The sequence below is a fragment of the Mustela putorius genome, unplaced genomic scaffold (genome assembly GCF_011764305.1).
Source record: "Mustela putorius furo isolate JIRA1106 unplaced genomic scaffold, ASM1176430v1.1 tig00537350_pilon_pilon_pilon, whole genome shotgun sequence".
Classification (NCBI taxonomy): domain Eukaryota; kingdom Metazoa; phylum Chordata; class Mammalia; order Carnivora; family Mustelidae; genus Mustela; species Mustela putorius.
In genome coordinates this window covers 12,558,103-12,577,491 of record NW_025422471.1, presented here as the reverse complement: position 1 = coordinate 12,577,491, position 19,389 = coordinate 12,558,103, and the positions used below count along the sequence as shown (strand labels likewise).

Sequence of the window (19,389 nt, the reverse complement as noted above, 5' to 3'; positions counted from 1 at the left end):
AATCTATAAAGAACTTAGCAAACTCAACACCCAAAGAACAAATAATCCAATCAAGAAATGGGCAGAAGACATGAACAGACATTTCTGCAAAGAAGACATCCAGATGGCGAACAGACACATGAAAAAGTGCTCCATATCACTCGGCATCAGGGAAATACAAATCAAAACCACAATGAGATATCACCTCACACCAGTCAGAATGGCTAAAATCAACAAGTCAGGAAATGACAGATGCTGGCGAGGATGCGGAGAAAGGGGAACCCTCCTACACTGTTGGTGGGAATGCAAGCTGGTGCAGCCACTCTGGAAAACAGCATGGAGGTTCCTCAAAATGTTGAAAATAGAACTGCCCTATGACCCAGCAATTGCACTATTGGGGTATTTACCCTAAAGATACAAATGTAGTGATCCAAAGGGACACATGCACCCGAATGTTTATAGCAGCAATATCCACAATAGCCAAACTATGGAAAGAACCTAGATGTCCATCAACAGATGAATGGATCAAGAAGATGTGGTATATATACACAATGGAATACTATGCAGCCATCAAAAGAAATGAAATCTTGCCATTTGCAACAACATGGATGGAACTAGAGCGTATCATGCTTAGCGAAATAAGTCAAGCAGAGAAAGACAACTATCATATGATCTCCCTGATATGAGGAAGTGGTGATGCAACATGGAGGCTTAAGTGGGTAGAAGAAGAATAAATGAAACAAGATGGGATTGGGAGGGAGACAAACCATAAGTGACTTTTAATCTCACAAAACAAACTGAGGGTTGCCGGGGGGAGGGGGTTTGGGAGAAGGGGGTGGGATTATGGACATTGGGGAGGGTATGTGATTTGGTGAGTGCTGTGAAGTGTGTAAACCTGGTGATTCACAGACCTGTACCCCTGGGGATAAAAATATATGTTTATAAAAAATAAAAAATTAAAAAAAAAAAAAAATTATTGAGATAAACAGCTAAAATCTCCTATACTTACTTTGCTTTTGATGATGTTAAGAGCACTTATTAACTGCTTTAGACATTGTGATCTCATTTATGTCTTACTGAATGTTTGCTAACAAGTTAAAATTCCTGAATAAAAAGAAAATTAAAAATTGGCCATAGTGGGTATGGTTCACTCCAGATATAATCTATCCAAGGACTTTGAAAGCATTTTTTATCTTTGTAGTAGGAGATCCAACAAAATAATCAAAACAGCAGTGCACAGAAAAAATTTCCTTCAGGCAGCCTTCCCTAAGAAGGAATAGGAACAACAGGTAGATTATATAGGTCCTGCTTCTAAAAGTTAACCCATTGTTTTATAAGAGATTGTTGTCTTCATGAACAGCTTGAGAGTAGGAATCAGATGTTTTCTCTTTGCATCTCAGTGTTGGCCATGCTCAGAGTGGGTGGTCAGCTTATTGGATTGAACACTTGAGACTCCAGATTCTCTCTTAAATTGTTTTACAGACCAGCATACAGGGGAAAGCCTGAGATTTAACATGCAGTGTTTGGAAAAGGAACTTGTTTTTATTCTGAGGTCAGAAATCTGCACAGCTGAGTACTTTGGATAATGAAGGTCTTTTCTATATTTGCCCAGCCTGGGCTGGACACGGGCAAATGTCACATAATCTGCATTTAAACATTCTTTTCTTTCCCATTTTAACAATGTTTATGTTTCCTGGGGTACCTCTGAAAGATTCCAAGTTATTTACTGTATATGTAAATATTCTTTTAAGAAAAAAAAAACAAAAACCACATGTAGTTTTCACATGCAAGTTATTTTCATCAGGCAGTTCCTTTCCTGCAGCACAAAAGGCTAGATATAAAAACAAACAAGAGAGAATGTGCTGTTTTAACAAATGGGTCCTTAGAGATGGATTTTAAAGCATGGTTTTTGTTTTCTGATCTAGCTTTTACCGTATCACTTTGTAACACTTAGAGAAATCCTGAAATAAATCAGTGACATTCTCACAGTTTTAAGGCTGACAGTTTAATTTTTTTCCTGTTTTGTCTATTGCTGTGGCCAAAGTAATTAGGTCATACCCATGTGAAAAATTACTCGTACAAGAAAAATTTTGGATGTGTATGTGTGTTTTCAGGAAGATTTGTTTCTGCTAATGTTCACATCATCCTTTGCATGTGAAACTAATTCACTTACCCTACATAATCTAAAATATTAATGTTGAGTGTAAAAAAAAAATCCTAATTCGAAAGGAAACAAATGTTTCTATTACTTATTTTATATCATGGTTAAAATAATTATATTTAAAAATATTTTTAGCAGATTGGGCGCCTGGGTGGCTCAGTGGGTTAAGCCGCTGCCTTCGGCTCAGGTTGTGATCTCCGGGTCCTGGGATCGAGTCCCACATTGGGTTCTCTGCTCAGCAAGGAGCCTGCTTCCCTCTCTCTCTCTCTCTCTCAGCCTGCCCCTCTGCCTGTTTGTGATCTCTGCCTGTCAAATAAATAAATAAAATCTTTAATATATATATATATATATATATATATATATATATATATTTAGCAGATAAACCACTGATTTTAAAACATATTTGTTAGTTGTATAGATTGGATGCCAACTCTGGAAGAAGGGGTCATTCTAACAAAAAGGGAAGAACGACCTAATTTATGGCAGTAATCTAGAAATGGCAACAGCGCTCACATATTAGCATGCCTATCTTGCAGACTGTTCTTTAATTTTACATTAAAACTTTGTTGTAATTCTTACGCCTTGAATATTTTCTAGTAGGTTTTTGCTATTTATACCAGCAGATAAAAGTTTTGAGTCCACAAGCATATTATTTGCTTTATTGCTTCCGTACTCTGAGAAATGTCATGAACCGTGGGAGAATACAAACGTCACCAAATGAAGATACTTATTTGTGTCTTATGAAAAATGTTAACATTAACTCCTTTTCCTCTTTAATAAACTGAATGCTTGCTTTCATTTTTGTAGATTAATTTAAGAATTTAATAACTAGGGGCGCCTGGGTGGCTCAGTTGTTAAGCATCTGCCTTCCAACTCAGGTCATGATCCCAGGGTCCTGGGATTGAGCCCAACATTGGGCTGCCTGCTCAGCAGGAAGCCTATTTCTCCCTCTCCCACTCCCCCTGCTTGTGTTCCCTCTCTCGCTGTGTCTCTCCCTGTCAAATAAATAAATAAAATCTTTTTTAGAAAAAGAATTTTAATAACTAAGGAGATTTTTACTTGCTTCCAAAACGTAAACACCAGGATTAACAGATACAAAAGCCACAATTTAATGTAATTTATTGGGTGAGTATAAAGGTCAAAATTACCAAGCCTTATAGAAGCACCATTAGAAGTAGACAGTAGAACCCTTGTAGAAATCATGAAGGACAGCCAGTGTAGGGAATGTCTGCAACACAAATACAAAATTTGAGTTGCTCTCTGACGGAAGCAGAGCAATTGTCAGAGTTTGACGGGATTGTGAAAGAATTTAAAGGGCCAGCAGATCTTTAAGAATGCACAAGACAGCTTTGTTGTCTCCTGTAACATTGACTGAGAGGCAAGGCAGGCTAAATATTAAGCAATCCACAGAATTACCCCTGAGTCTCTCCCCAGTGATTGTATTTTCAAATAAAATAGTTAGTGAGCTAGATAAACAAAATCAGAAGGCTCAACTAGTGCTGCCCTTCTGGAAATCTACAAGGTGGTTGGAGCATTAGTACCTCACTTCAACCATTTTGCTATAAAAAAAATAAAAATAAGTGAGATCAATGGGAAAAGAGTAGTTTTTTGGAAGGCAAGAAGTTTGCTTTCTAAAAAGGTACACAGCTAATCAGATATACTTCTGAAGTTCTGTTTTCATGTATTAGTAGGGCTAGATTTCAAAGTCATTTGGATTTTAATCAGAAAAAAATGATTTTGGGGGCGCCTGGGTGGCTCAGTGGGTTTAAGCCTCTGTTTCCGGCTCAAGTCATGATCTCAGGTTCCTGGGATCGAGCCCCACATCAGGCTCTCTGCTCAGCAGGGAGCCTACTTTCCCCTTCTCTCTCTGCCTGCCTCTCTGCCTGTTTTGTGATCGCTCTCTCTCTGAGTCAAATAAATAAATAAGATCCTTGCTCAGCAGGGAGCCTACTTTCCCCTTCTCTCTCTGCCTGCCTCTCTGCCTATTTTGTGATCGCTCTCTCTCTGAGTCAAATAAATAAATAAGATCCTTTAAAAGAAAAGAAAAGAAAAAAAATGACATTTTAGTCAGAGGGCCGTTTTCCTAAATAACTTTGAATAACTTTTTTGTGACGTTCAGAAATTCACAGGGGTCTCAAGCTGGACTTGTAACTTGTTCTGTAATTCCCTGCTTCGGGTGGAATTTGGAGACAGCTTATAGAAAATAGTCTTTGCTTAGAACCACGTTTATTTTTCAGCTGCGGTAGCCGGACTTCCTTTAACAAGCTAGTGTTATTTTCTCTTGCAGGGACTTTATGTTTTTGTGGTTTATTTCATTCTGCACAACCAGACGTGTTGTCCCATGAAGGCCAGCTACACAGTGGAAATGAATGGACAGCCAGGACCCAGCACAGCCTTCTTCACACCAGGGAGTGGCATGCCTCCTGCTGGAGGGGAAATCAGCAAGTCCACCCAGAATCTTATCAGTGCTATGGAGGAGGTACCTGCCCCGCCCTTGCCCTTGCCCTTGCTCTTGCACTTGCTGACGCTCTCCCCTCCCTCCTCCCCAGAGCTCTTCCTCCCCACCCTCCCTTCCCCGCCACACTGAAGAGTGAAAGTTAAAAGGTACTATATGACTTTTACAGCCTCTGATCTGTGGTATTTGATTGGCTTACTGTGGTATCGTGCCTGTTAGCTAATTCTTTTTCTTCCCTGTTCTGTGAGCTGTTCTAACCAGCGGTTGGTACTAGGAAGTCAGTGCAAAATTTGTCACCGCATTCTTCAGAATCTCCCAAATTTAACAGGGCAGTGACTGAATCGGCTTCAGAAATGGTTTTTTTTTTTTTTTAATACTGTGTTCTTCCTCAGCTCTCTTTCTTCACCTATCCCAACTCATTACCTTGTCACCGCATTCTTCAGAATCTCCCAAATTTAACAGGGCAGTGACTGAATCGGCTTCGGAAATGTTTTTTTTTTTTTTTTTTTTAATACTGTGTTCTTCCTCAGCTCTCTTTCTTCACCTATCCCAACTCATTACCTCGATCCCAACAAAAGCTCAGTGAAAAGAAAATAGGTTATAACTCTTTTTGATTTAAATACCCGAAAATATTTTAGGACAGAAGCTCAGACGAGGGCTTCAGCAGCACTACTAGAAAATCTATCTAGGACGTCCTCTGTGAGATCCACCTCCCATTGTCCTCTGCATCTGTCCCCCTTGTTTTGCTTTCCTGTGTCTAAATCACAGTGTCACCAACCTCTCGGTAATGCTACCTATAGCACTGGGACCACCGCTCAGATTTTTAAAACTACCTAAAGACATTTGTCCAGGCATAGATGGTATGCAGGTCCCTGACAAGTTCTGTAGTGCCCGAGGTGTGCCTGCGTACCATTCCTTATGTAGTTCGTAGTGCCCTCTCTAATAAAGAGCCACTGGGAGGGATGCCAGGGTAGCTCAGTCCGTTAAGCTTCCGACTCTTGATTTCCACTCAGGTGGTGATCTCGGGGTTGTAACATCCAGCCCTGCATAGGGCTCCCCGCTGAGCATGGAGCCTGCTTAAGTTTCTATCTCTCCCTTTGCCTCCACCCTCCAAAACAATAAGAAATAAAAAAAAATAATAAAGAACCAAGGGCAACAGTATTTGTGTTTGCCTCCTGAAAAATGGCAGGAAATCAAATAGCATCTGCCTAAAAAGGTAATGGTTCATAGATAGGTAAGTAAGTAAATAGGTAGGTAGAGAGATAATCTACCTACTCAGTGATATTTTTTTGTCCTCCATGTTAATGTGGAAAGGAATTTTATTCATGTCAGGTTAAAATTAAGGTAAGAAAGTGATCACAAGTACAATATTTAAGAATTATAAGAATTTCAGGACCCCTAAATATTTAGAAATCTAATACCATTTCTATATCTTCTAAATTCTTTTTTTTTTTAAGATTTTTATTTATTTATTTGACAGACAGAGATCACAAGTAGGCAGAGAGGCAGGCAGAGAGAGAGAGAGAGAGAGAGAGAAGAGGAAGCAGGCTCTCCACGGAGCAGACAGCCCGATGCGGGGCTCGATCCCAGGACCCCGGGATCATGACCCGAGCTGAAGGCAGAGGCTTTAACCCACTGAGCCACCCAGGCACCCCTCTCTATCTTCTAAATTCTTAAAACAGAATTATTTTCTCATCCTAGTTGATACCAATAGAAATGGCTATTTTTAGAACTAGCAATTCAGGAGTGAATCTTAAAAAAAAAAAAATTTTTTTTGTCTTGATTATTTACCCAGTCTAGCATCTGTCTAGATCTGAGCTATATGACAGCCATTAGCTATGTGTGGTTGTTTAAATTCAAACGAAGTAAGATTTTAAAACATCTGAAATTCAGTTGATCACTCACCCTGGCCACATTCAGGTGCTCAGTAGCTATTTGTGATCGGTAGCTGCCATAATGGAGAACATGGATATAAAATATGTTTCACCACAGGAAGCTCTGTTGGGCAGTACTGGTCTAGATGTTCCACTTCTTAATGAAATATTTTAAGGTTTACTCTTCTCTCAGTTGATTGCTACAGTCCTCAGGTCACTTTTCTCAATATAAGGCATCGCTGCAGTCTCTCAGAAAACCTTAATGTTAGGAGGGAACAGCTGTGACAGTTTAATTCCTGGGCCTGAGCCACTACTTGAATGATCCTGGTGGGGGGCGGAGGGGGTTGCACAATGGCATACCCTTAAGTGTGCTCTGCATTCCTCAGAGGCTTGGAATTGGCCTTGATCCAGCTGTCTGTAGATGAGGGACTGTCAGAGACATGCTAGGAAGCCCTGCGGAGGAGGGAAGGCATGAGGAAAGGAGAGGGATTAAGGGACTGGTTATCAGTGGCCCAGAGGGACGTGAATATATTTAATCGTTTCGAGTTAGAACTGTCTTTTTTAGGGGCGCCTGGGTGGCTCAGCCGTTGGCGCGGCTGCCTTCAGCTAGGGTCATGATCCCAGGGTCCTGGGATCGAGCCCTGCATCACGCTCCCTGGGCGGGATGCCTGCTTCTCCCTCTCCCACTCTCCCCGCTTGTGTTCCCCCTCTCTGTGTCTCTCTCTGTCAAATAAATAAAATCTCAAAAAAAAAAAAAAAAAATTATCTTTTTAATCATTTAATCCAATGATTATGTGGATCTTTATATGATAACTGGAAGTTTTACTCCCCTTTCCCTATTTTGTCCACCTCCCAATTTCCCTCCACTCTGGTTCTTAAATTCTTAACAGTTTTCTCTGCATACATCCTACAAAAAACTAAAACGTGTTGTTTGGGTTCAAAAAATAATTTTCTTGCCCCGCATCGGGCTCCCTGCTTGGTGGGAAGCCTGCTTCTCCCTCTTCCACTCCCTCTGCTTGTGTTCCTTCTCTTCTTGTGTTCCTGCTTGTGCCTTTCTCTGTCAAATAAATACATAAAAACTTAAAAATCGTAATAATATTCTTTCCCCCCACATGAGAGCATAGAAATCTACAAGTAATTCTTATAGAGAAATTGTTTAGAATCACCAGACTAGGGGCACCTGGGTGGCTCAGTGGGTTAAGGCCTCTGCTTTCGGCTCAGGTCATGATCCCAGGGTCTTGGGATCAAGCCCCACATCGGGCTCTCTGCTTGGCAGGGAGCCTGCTTCCTCCTCTCTCTCTGCCTGCCTCTCTGCCTGCTTGTGGTCTCTCTCTGTCAAATAAATAAATAAAATCTTTAAAAAAAAAAAAAAAGAATCACTAGACTAGTTGTCTCTAAGGACCAAAAGTAATATTAAAGGTTTTAATTCTGAACAATTCACCAGTCCCTTCACGTGGTCTCTGTAATGACAATGTGGAGATAAAGTAGATACCAGAGTAAATAGGTGTGTATTGATATTACGCTATCCTTTTCTCCCCATCCTACCTCAAAAAGGTACCACCTGACTGGGAGAGAGCATCCTTCCAACAAGCCAGTCAGGCCAGCCCCGACTTGAAGCCAGGTCCACAGAATGGCGCCACGTTCCCTTCCTCCGGAGGATATGGCCAAGGGTCATTAATAGCCGATGAAGAGTCTCAGGAGTTTGATGACTTGATATTTGCATTAAAAACTGGTATGTATGAATCCACGAACCACATTAGAAGTAGGCACTCTTGTTATGCTGCAGTTTGTATCATCTTCCCATGAAGCTGCAAAAGAAGGATAGTCTGCCTTAGCACATCCTGATTCTCATGACCCATGCCTAATCCCAGCCATACTTTGGGATATTTTGCTCTTGGCACCAAATATAACACAACCTAAAAATAATTTACAATTTTTTCTTAATAAAGAAGCATATTCTGAATGTAAATATCTCTGTCCTAGAATCTTGATGTAACACCAAGATACCACTGAGACAACTTCAGAATTGTAAGACGATCTGGTAGGGATCTCACTCGGAGAGTTTCGCCTCTGACCTGCCAAAGAGACCTGGAGTGTCTCTGAAGCAAAAAATGTCAAAGGTGATATAATGGACCGCATGTACTTCTACCATTTTCCAAGCGCCATTATACATCGTATTTTATTGGCTCCTCCTACATGTTCAACCCCACTCAATCTGTGACCCCAGAGGATGGTTGGTTGTTTTCAAATCAAATATGCAGAGTTTTTTTCTTTTCTTTTTTCTTAATTTTTTTTATTAAGTAAATTCAACCCTGCAATGTAGGGCTCAAACTTATAACACTGAGATCAAAAGACGCATGTTCTGCTGTTTGAGCCAGCCCAGGCACTCTGCAGTTTTTTCCTTTTATTTTTTTTCTTCAGAAACATCTCAAACTGCCACTGTTATAAAACATTCAGTGACCTTTTCATTTCTAGATGTACAAGCAAGCAAGAAGATACATTCATACTCTGATAACCTATTAAGATAATTATTCAAAATGCTTTTTACTAAATATCCCAGTATTAAGAATAGTGCTTGGCACTTGGCAAAACTTTGGTAGATACTGTTGGAAAATGAATGAATGAATGGATGGATGGATGGATGGATGGATGAAAAATTGAACTTAGAGTTTGCTTGGAGGAATGGACATTCAAACAAACATAACATAAGGAAGGGTAAGTAAGTAGTGAAAAGAGTTATTAATTATTGAAGAGATCAAGAAAATTTTTTGAACTCTCTCAGTTGATTTGTGAAAAATATGTGGTTTTAGATAGGTAAAGAGTAGAGGAAAGGGACTGCAGTCTGAGGGAGAAGAATCAGCGAAGCCCGGGGCTTACAGGTGCATGGCTTACAGGTACCTGGGGAGAAGGCACACTGCAGTGTGGCTAGGGCAGATGGGGAGTGTGAGCCAGGTAGCCGGAGAAGGGCCTGCAAGGTACTTTACCTGCATGGTTAATGATTTACTGTAGTTCCCCAACTGGGTTTCAGTGAGCAACCTCCTTGAGATATTTATAGTCATCTTCAATGGGAGGATCCTCTGAGTATATTTGGGAAACTGCAAAGATTCACAATTCACATTAGCATTTAGCAGCTCTAAAAAGTCCTAGAGTAAAGAAACCCACTTCACTTAATTTAACCTGGTGTTTCCGGAACACATTTAGTAATAGATTCATTTTGTGGGAGCAGAACACTTGCTGGTATTTTACATAACATTAAAATGCTATTCAGAAGCCATGCTAAGGAGTGGGATTTTTATAGAACCTAGTGAGCCATGGAGGTTTTTGAGGAGAGGAATGGCATGTTCCCACTGGTTTTTGAGGCCAAATAACTCTTACAAAAGTATGAGGAATAAATTTAGAAGCAAAACCAGAAAGGCTGGGAGATTATTACAATTGTCCAAGGGAATGAGGTTCAGGCCTCAGATTCGGGGAGCAGAAATAAGAAAAAGAGGATGAACGCAAGAGGAAAGCTGAGGGAGCACTGAGAGGACAGTCAGCAAAAGCTCCTGAGCGGCTGAGGAATTGTATAAAGAGCATTTGTTCGTGCGTGTGTTTCAGGGGGAAACTGATGAGTTCAGATTTAGAAGTATTGGTTGTTAGGCCTGGGTTCTTAAATATTCAGGGTTGAAGGATCTTAGCTGAGGGTTCAGGGTTGGAGGTGTTGGTTTGATGTGCATCAGTGCAGAGACTCTATTCGAAGCTGTGGGGTTGGATGAGTTTCATCTTAGGAGAGTGAAGGAGAGAGAGAAGGAAAAAAGGAAAGAGGTGAGGAAGGGAGAGGAGACAGAAGAAGCCCTTCCTCCTCCTCTGAAGAGCCTCCTGGAAGATATCTCCTTTAAAGAGGGAATAGGGTGGCCTGGGTGGCTCAGTTGGTTAAGCGTCCAGCTCTTGATTTCGGCTCAGGTCATGATCTCAGGGTTATGAGATCGAGCCCAGCATTGGGCTCCCAGCTCAGCACGGGGTCTGCTTGAGATTCTTCTCTCTCTCCCTCTGCCCCTTCTTCTGCCTCTCCCTCCCCCCCCACCCCATGCTTGCATGCTCGCTTTCTCTAGAAAAAAAATAATTTTTTAAAAAAAAGTGAATAGAAGAGGGCCCCACAGAGGACACTGCAGCATAGTGAGAAAGAAAAAAAGAGAAGTTTCATGAAGGAGGGCATGAGAAACTTCCTCAAATGCTCACTGACATTAGAACTAAAAAGGAATTTTCAGATTGCTAACAATTCTTGGGGAAGATTACATCCCCAGCACTCCAAAGTAGTCAGTTGTTGGTGTTAAGACGCTGGAAACATACAATGAATTCTTGCAGCATAATTAAATTAGATGTGGGTTCTATATATATAACAAGTATTAAATGCATTCAGTTCAGGAATGTATGGAATGACTTACTTATAGATGAGTTTAGCGTTCCTTGGAGCTCACTTAAACTCTTTAGGAAATAAATACTTACAAAGATCGAAATAACAGTCTCTAACATTGGTTCCCTCTATTTTTAGAAAAGGTACTATAATAATCAAGTATCACCCCCAAGTCACTTCATCATAGGATATAATCAAATCAAAGGAGCTGTTCCCATGCCGTTCTGTGTACAGCTGAATTTACAGTCGACACATAGGCCCAGGTCTTTTAACAATTTTTAAGCCCAAATTTCAAAAATCGAGAGATATCCCAGGGCGCCTCACAGTCTCAACAGTAAAGCATGTGATGCTTGATCTCAGGCTCATGAGTTAGAGCCCCACATTGGATGTAGAGGTAACTTAAGAAAAAAAAAATAAAATCTTAAAAAAATTTAGAGATATCCCATAAAAGCCTGAATCTCTTAAAAAAAAAAAAATCTAGCAACAGAGTACCTAAAATCTAGCACAATCTTAAAATCTCCTTGACTAGAGTTGAGTAATGGCCACCCACAATAGACAGAGCATGAGCTCTTTGATTTGTCCAGTGCTCACCAGACCTGTGTTGCTGGTTTATGCTAACCGAGCTGGCCTCCGTGATTGTCAGGTTTACAAACCTTGATCTATCACAGTTCTGCTTTAATCATTGGCCACTATAAGTCAGGTACTGGGAACAGTGGGTCTTCCAGGTCTTTTCATTTAAACCCTTAAACAAGGGGTGCCTGGGTGGCTCAGTGGGTTGAGCCTCTGCCTTCGGCTCAGGTCATGATCTTAGGGTCCTGGGATCGAGCCCTGTATTGGGCTCTCTGCTCAGCGGGGAGCCTGCTTCGTCATCTCTTTCTGCCTGCCTCTCTGCCTACTTGTGATCTCTCTCTGTGTCAAATAAATAAAAATCTTAAAAAAAAAAACAAACCTTAAACAACTTTGAAAAGTTGTAATATATGTAACCCTTTACATATATTTAATAAACATCTAAAGGTTTTCATCATAAGTTGAAATAGTATCAAATAGTATAACTTCTACTATATTATAAATTTTAGTGTTTAAAAATGAAAATTTTACATTATTCTTTTAAACTAATTCAAAGGAGTCTAAATATCATAGAAATTTGCTATACATTATTATTCATTTCATTTTTTAAAGATTTTATTTATTTATTTATTGGGGGTGGTGAAAGAGAGAGCAGGGGAAGGGGCAGAGGGAGAGGGAAAGAGAGAATCTCAAGCAGACTTCGATCTCAGCATGGGCTAGATCCCATGACTTTGAGACCATGACCTGAGCCAAAATCAGGAGTCAGATACCCAACCAACTGAGCCATCCAGGCACCCCATATTCATTTTGTTTTAAAATACATATGGAGCAGGCTTTTCTTCTACAATTGGAAATTTTGTATCATTATCGCTTCTTCTTGAACTTATATTCCCATTCCACTCCATTGCAGAATTTTATCCTAATGTAATATATTTTATGCTTGAAATTCATTTGCTCTTCACTCACTCAAAACAACTTCTCTCAAACAAACCATGTATATAAATGGAAACTTAAAGTTTTCCTGTGACCATAAGACTATATATAAAGTGTTAGAATTTTCTTTTCTGGGGACGTCTGGGTGGCTCAGTTGGTTAAGCAGCTGCCTTCGGCTCAGGTCATGATCCCAGCGTCCTGGGATCGAGTCCCACATCAGGCTCCTTGCTCAGGAGGAGCTTCTCCCTCTGCCTCTGCCTCTGCCTGCCATTCTGTCTGCCTGTGCTCACTCCCTCTCTCTCTCTCTGACAAATAAATAAAATTTTTAAAAAAGAAAATTTTTTTCTTTTTTTTATTGTTATTACAATTATTATTAGTCTACAATTGAATAAATCAACATTGGTTTTTAAAATACTTAACGTTTTGAGGAGCACTTAGGTGGCTCAGTTTTTTGAGCATCTGACTCTTAATTTCTCCTCAGCCCATGAGATCAAGACCTACATGGGGGTCCACTCTCAGTGGGGAGTCTGCTTGAGATTCTCTCTCTCTCTTTTTCTCCCTCTATTCCCCCTTTCCCTCTGTCTCTCCACCCCCACCCACCATGAGCGTTTTTGCAGGCTCTCTCTAAAATAAATTAATCTTTAAAAAAATAATAAAATAAAATGTAAATGTTTGACTAATTATCAAAAGCTCATCAAAAGAATGCACATTCAGCTGCTTGTCTGGCTCAACTGAAGGAATGACTTGAGTCTTGATCCTGAAGTCATGAGTTCAACCCCCACGCTGGATATAGAGGTGACTTAAACAAATAAATAAACAAAAAAAAGAAAAAGGGCACATAGAAGTTAAAGATCTAGGAATACATTTTCTTAAATCTGTCCTCACACCACCGTGGACCCTTTAAAAAAACCCTCACGTACCACAAGTTAAAGGAATCCCATTGCTTCAGGCGCTTTATAAAAAAGTTCAGAGCTACTGATCTGGAGCATTATGTAGTATTAGATTTATGAAGTGGAATGGTCAGCTCAATGACTAGACTTTTTTTTTTTTTTAAGATTTTATTTATTTATTTGACAGAGATCACAAGTAGGCAGAGAGGCAGGCAGAGAGAGGGGGGAAGCAGGCTCCCCGCAGAGCAGAGAGCCTGATGCGGGGCTTGATCCCAGGACCCTAGGATCATGACCTGAACCGAAGGCAGAGGCTTTAACCCACTGAACCACCAAGGCACCCCAGTCAATGACTAGACTTTTACGTTGATCAAAAGCTGACAAGACTCTAGAGGATGTCAAGCTTGGAGTATATTGGGCTTAGAAACAGGATCTTCTTCACAGAAGGCTTCTCCCAGAAATACTAATCTGATTCCCTATCTTCCCTAGTCCCTTAGCTTTCTGGTTTTTTTCCTCAGGCCAAGGACATGAATGTCATGGTAAACATTTCTTTATTGAAACTTCAAATGATTTATTTTTCAGTCAGAAGAAAATAGAGGACAAATCCTTGAACAGAAATGAAAACATTCAGAATCAAGGCCTAAATACTCAAACTCCTCTAAGAACTCATTAATAAATTTCTCCTTCAGATAGATCACATAAAACCACAATGACTTATTTAACTTAAAAAATTTCTAGAGACCAGTGTGCTAAACAAAGTTAAATGGGCGTCAAAGTGGAAGAGCCCACTTTGGAATATAGAAAGATTTTTTTTTTTCTTCCAAAAAAAGACTGAAGGAGAATGATGGTCGTATCACTATCACATTTGAAAAATCTGTAGAAAATAGGAATGGGCCTTGGGATCAGAGAGCCCTGTGTTGGCATCCTAGTTCTGGAGTCTACTATCTGTGTGATTTTCAGCAAGGGACTCAAAATTTAAGTTTCTTCATTTAGCAAATAAGAGTTATTATAATTAGGGGCGCCTGGCTGGCTCAGTTGATTAAGCCTCTGCCTTCAGCTCAAGTCATGTTCCCAGGGTCCTGGCATCAAGCTCCACATCGGGTTCCCTGCTTCAACTCTGGCAGAGTTGAAGTTCAGTATCTCATTGTATGTATTATTTGTTGGGTTCAGCTTATTGTTATGCTTAAGAACTATTTATTTTTAAAGATTTTATTTATTCGAGAGAGAAAATGATCATGAGCAGGTGCAGGGTTATGGTAGAGGGAGAAGCAGGTTCCCCACTGAGCAGGGAGCCTGGTATGGGACTCCAACCCAGGACCCTGGGATCATGACCTGAGCTGAAAGCAGACACTTAAACAACTGAGGCACTCAGGTGCCCCAACTTAAAAACTATTTTACATGTTCATAATGTATTCTGAAACAGTGTTCATTGCAGTGTTCATTGCACCATGACTAGAAAGTGAAGTAGGAATGGGGGTGGGGGTGTAAGAGCAGGAAAATGAGCCAAGAAGGTTTGCAATGTATTCTACAAAGTTGGAATACTCAAAGCCTATGGGGACAAGGAAGTAACACAATTAGAACAGCCGCCACAAGAGGCAGTATGATCTAGAAGAAAACGCCTTACATTTGGGGTCAGAAGACCAGGATAGGTCAGGATATCTGCATTCTGCAACTTCCCTGCTGGGTGACCTAGCCACTCAGTGAACACATCTGATCCCCAAGCAATCCCTGCATCTGTAAAATAAGACTAATAAACATCCCTTTCCTAACTAAGTGTGTTAAAATGTTGAAGAAAGGAAAGGTACTAGAAGAATATAAAATATCACTTCTAATTCCTTTGCTTTTACCTTTCTATCTATTATATGGAAAAGTAACTATTACCACAGTTACTGGATTTTTCTTGAAATTTTACTTAAAATTTAAGCAGAAAAAGAATACCTTTCAAAAAAAAATCATGATACTCACTGCAAAACTATTTATTTGTTACAAAGAGCCAAGAGGAGAGTGCGTGGCTCAGTCAGTTAAGTATCTGCCTTGGGCTCAGGTCATGATCCTGGGGTCCTGTTATCAAGCTATGGGTCAGACTCCTGGCTCAACAGGCAGCCTGCTTCTCCCTCGCCACCACTTATGCTCTCTCACACATTCTCTCTCACTCTTTCTCCAATAAATAAATAAAATCTTTAAAACAACAACAATAGGAGCCTGGGTGGCTCAGTCCATTGAGCATCTGCCTTCAGCTCAGATCATGATCCCGGGATCCTGGGATGGAGTCCCACTCTGGGCTCCCTGTTCAGCCGGAAACTCGCTTTTCCCTCTCCTCCCTGCCTGTGCTGTCACTATCTCTGTCTCTCTCAAAAAAATAAACAAAATCTTTGTAAAAAGATTAAAAAGAAAACAACAACAACAACAAAACCCCAAACAAACAAAAAAACAAAGAGCAAAGAACCTGGGACTATGTTCCCAGTCTGCCGTGTTATTAACATGTATAATATGGGCCCTTTCTGAGTTTCAAAGAGGGATGAAAATTTGAGTAATATGCATTTATTTCAGCTGGGCAGAAACTGAGAAGGAGGAGGAGCTGGGTCATGTAGATGTGGTAATTCCGGGGCAAGCTGTATCTAGTACTTCGTGACATTTCACGGGGCTCTAGGCTACTAAACATGCCGGAGACACCCATTACTTGTAAAGCTGCACCCCATGTTAAACCTTCCAGCCCAGTTCACTCTTGTCCCTTGCTGTCTGCTCAACAGGCTTCCAGTACAGAACTTCTTTCTAGTGGGCTTTGTCAAGATGGCGGGCAAATACTTCTGTCTTCCTGATGAGATCTGCAGCCCTTTTGTTCCTTCTCACCTGGATTAAGCTGCTATCTGCCTCAGGGCCCGCTTACCTTCTTAGAGAGTGGCCAGTGTCTTCCCAATCCACTGAGCTTCTTCCACTTAGTTCTCCTAAGACGTAGTGGCAGACTCAAATGTGACTTTCAGGGGCCAAGCAAATACCATGAGTGATACAGACGGTACTGCCAGATCCATGTTTTGGGTGCCCTTTTTTTTTTTTTTTTTTTTTTTTGCCATCTAGAAAATGTAGGCCTAGTGTTGCCCTCCGCTTTTTCAAGAGAAACCAAAAACCTGATTTTTTTTTAATACTAAATATATTAATTTTGGCAACTAACTAAATTTTTAAAAATATTGTCATTGGCAGTGTTAGGTTAGTATTCCTAACAGAAGGAAAGAGTCCTCGGGTGTTTGTCACACATTTTGCTCCATGGCATATATACTTATCTGGGGAGATACCATATAATTTATCATTCAAAGCGGGGCAGTTTAAGAGAATAAAAGGGATGTGATTCACCTGTTTTTAAGGTATAAACTAGGACCTTTCTTTTCAAATACTGCATCCCCCACCTCCCTGTTTTGAAGAAAGGTGCAAGAACCATCTATGGAAGGGTATGAAAATGGGCCTCAATGGACGAGCAGGAGGACACTCTGGCAGGAATTAATGTGAACGTGCAAGACCAGACAAGAGACCTGATCACACTGAGGAAGACTTCCAACAGGCCTGGGCTGAAGTATGTCTATTTGGTAGGGTAGAGCCAGATTAGGAAGTTTCTGAAGGCCAATGCATAGGGCTCCAGGCTTGATGCAGTAGGCAATAGGAACTGTTTGTTCTTGGGAAGGAGAGGGCATGGAATGTGGAATGCATCCGAGGAACAGAACAGGCAATAAGGCTTGGAAGAGACATTGGTAAGAACTAGAATGCAGAGCATAGTTTATTAATACACTCAGCAGACGTTTACAGAACACGAACAGTGTGCTGGGTGGGCACTGTCCTACAAGCTAGATGGTCTAAAGATATGAGGGACATAATGCAATGAGGGAGTCAAACATCTCAAAAGAGAATCACCATGTTTCTATGGGTAGCAGAGATGACAGCAGAGATGATACTGACAGGAAGAACGGAGGCACCCAGATTGAGGTGGCGGGGGATAAGATGGGCATGTCACGCAGAGGTGTAATAGTAGTGAGACGAGTCTAGAGAGCAGGCAGAGGTCAGGCAGATGCTGTGGGCCTGGAAGCAAGGGCTGAAGACAGGGCCTCCCATGGTGACCCAGGAGGAAGAGATTTGGAAGGAAGCACAAGAACTCTCTGGGAAAAGCCAGCAGATCAGAGGATGACATGGGCAAGTACATTTTCCTAGAAGCAAAGGGTGTGGAAATGGGTTTCAGCAGCGGCCTTTCATGGAGAGGTTGGGAAAGATGGACCCAGAAGAGGAAGGGCTTGGCTGGAAGACGCAGTAGTGGGCTCTTGCTTTCATCCCCAAATAGATTAAGAAGAGCTAATTCACCATCCTCCCACAGCTACCGACTCTGCAGCACTGCCTTTCTCAAACAGAAAGGAAAGTCTCAGCCGCCCAGCCACTGGTTGTTCATTTGCCTTCTTGTTTGCAGAGGCTTGTGCCCTGCATAGGGGGAGGAGTGGGAGCCGTAATCTCTGGTGATTCAACCCAGCAGCACACCCTGTGACCACATCCCCATTCTGTGTTTGTGTGTGTGTGTGTGTGTGTGTGTGAGAGAGAGAGAGAGAGCAAGAGAACATGAGAATTTGTGGTCCTCTGCACGTTGGAGAAGAAAAGAATGAGGTATTACTTGGGCACAGCGTTAAATTCTCTGAATGATTCTGAACTGTTAAGAAGAGTAGTGAATAGTGGAGCTTCCTCAAAACAAAGATTCTGGGCACTATCTGTATTAACAGCTAGCCTTGTGGGATTTGTGTATGACTCTGTTCTGGTACTGTGTTACGCAATTATTTTTATCTGGGGATCAGATCTGAGTCGTTCAGAGCAAGTGTCTTCTAGGCGCTGATATGACAGCTTGTGTTGTCAATGCGTGTCTTTCTTCTCAGATCACTGCCCACACTGAGTCTCGGCCGAAGGCCCTACTAGGTTCAGTCACGTGGGGTTGGAGACTCAGTTTTCTAACGGCAAACCCTACCTTCCTGCCGAAAAATTCCTATAACCTGCCTGATCTTTTTTACTTTAATATGCTCCTAGTTAAAAATTGCAATTCTTGGGAATATGTTACACCTGTCAACCATGTGGAAACAGAAAAGTTCGAGAACCTAAAATTGGGTCTTTAGAAATTACTTTTCACTTACAAAAACTACCAAAGAGAATTTCATTACAGGCCTATAATTGTTAGGTACAATAATGCTTAGTCCAGGGGCACCTGGCTAGCTCAATCGGTAGAGCATGCAACTTCTGATCTCAGGATGGCAAGTTCAAGCCCCATTGTCGGTGCGGAGCCTACTTAAAAAAATAATGATTTTTTTATTTTTTTCAAAATGTATAGCTCACTATTCACCACTGTAATAGAAATAAACACATGTCAGCTTGATGTAACTTGACCCTTAATTCACAGCACTAATGGTGGAGAGTTTGTGTTTATCTTTTTCTATTACAGGTGCTGGTCTCAGTGTCAGTGATAATGAATCTGGTCAAGGCAGCCAGGAGGGAGGCACCTTGACTGACTCCCAGATCGTAGAACTCAGGAGGATACCCATTGCCGACACCCACCTTTAGCACTTCAGTAACAATTAGAATGATACTTTCCTGTTTGTATTGGCTTTGTGCTAAACTCTGTAAGTTTTATACACACCACTATATAATAGGGACCTTATGAATTGCGCTGGATGATTATTAACCTGGAAGTGATTGTTGTATTTGGAATATGAGCTACTTATCTTTGTGCAACCTGAAAATTCACTGCTATGATGAAAGACTGGATCCATTTATATCATTATATAGGATGCACATATTCCAAGAATATTAGTTGTTTTTTAATCATCTGACATGGCTAACATTGTTTAATAAATGTAATAACCAATAAACACAATAGAATCCATTTGACATCATGCGAGCTCATTATTTATGAGGAAATGTTGTCTGTGAGCAGGAAAATACACAATACTTTGATGAGGTCAAGCACCTTGTTTCTTCCGGTATTGGTACAGGTCATACAGGTTAAGACTTCATGGCTTCTAGAGGGCCTTCATTCATAAAAACTATATAGTTATTGTCTGTTGAAGATCCTGGACCTACGTGTTGATGGGGAAACTGCAGTTTCATAGTCTTTCATCCAAAGTATG

At 41.0% G+C, this 19,389-nt stretch overlaps 1 protein-coding gene across 1 annotated transcript in view; it reads left to right on the top strand.

The window, feature by feature from the left end:
- ADGRV1 (adhesion G protein-coupled receptor V1) overlaps positions 1 to 19,145 on the top strand; it is a 546,992-nt gene extending 527,847 nt beyond the window's left edge. The window contains exons 88-90 of the mRNA XM_004759095.3: positions 4,428 to 4,619; positions 8,024 to 8,201; positions 18,705 to 19,145. Of these exons, the coding sequence (XP_004759152.2) occupies positions 4,428 to 4,619; positions 8,024 to 8,201; positions 18,705 to 18,823 (489 nt within the window). The 3' untranslated portion in view covers positions 18,824 to 19,145. The remainder of the gene's footprint in view (positions 1 to 4,427; positions 4,620 to 8,023; positions 8,202 to 18,704) is intronic.
- Positions 19,146 to 19,389: the final 244 nt, after the last annotated feature.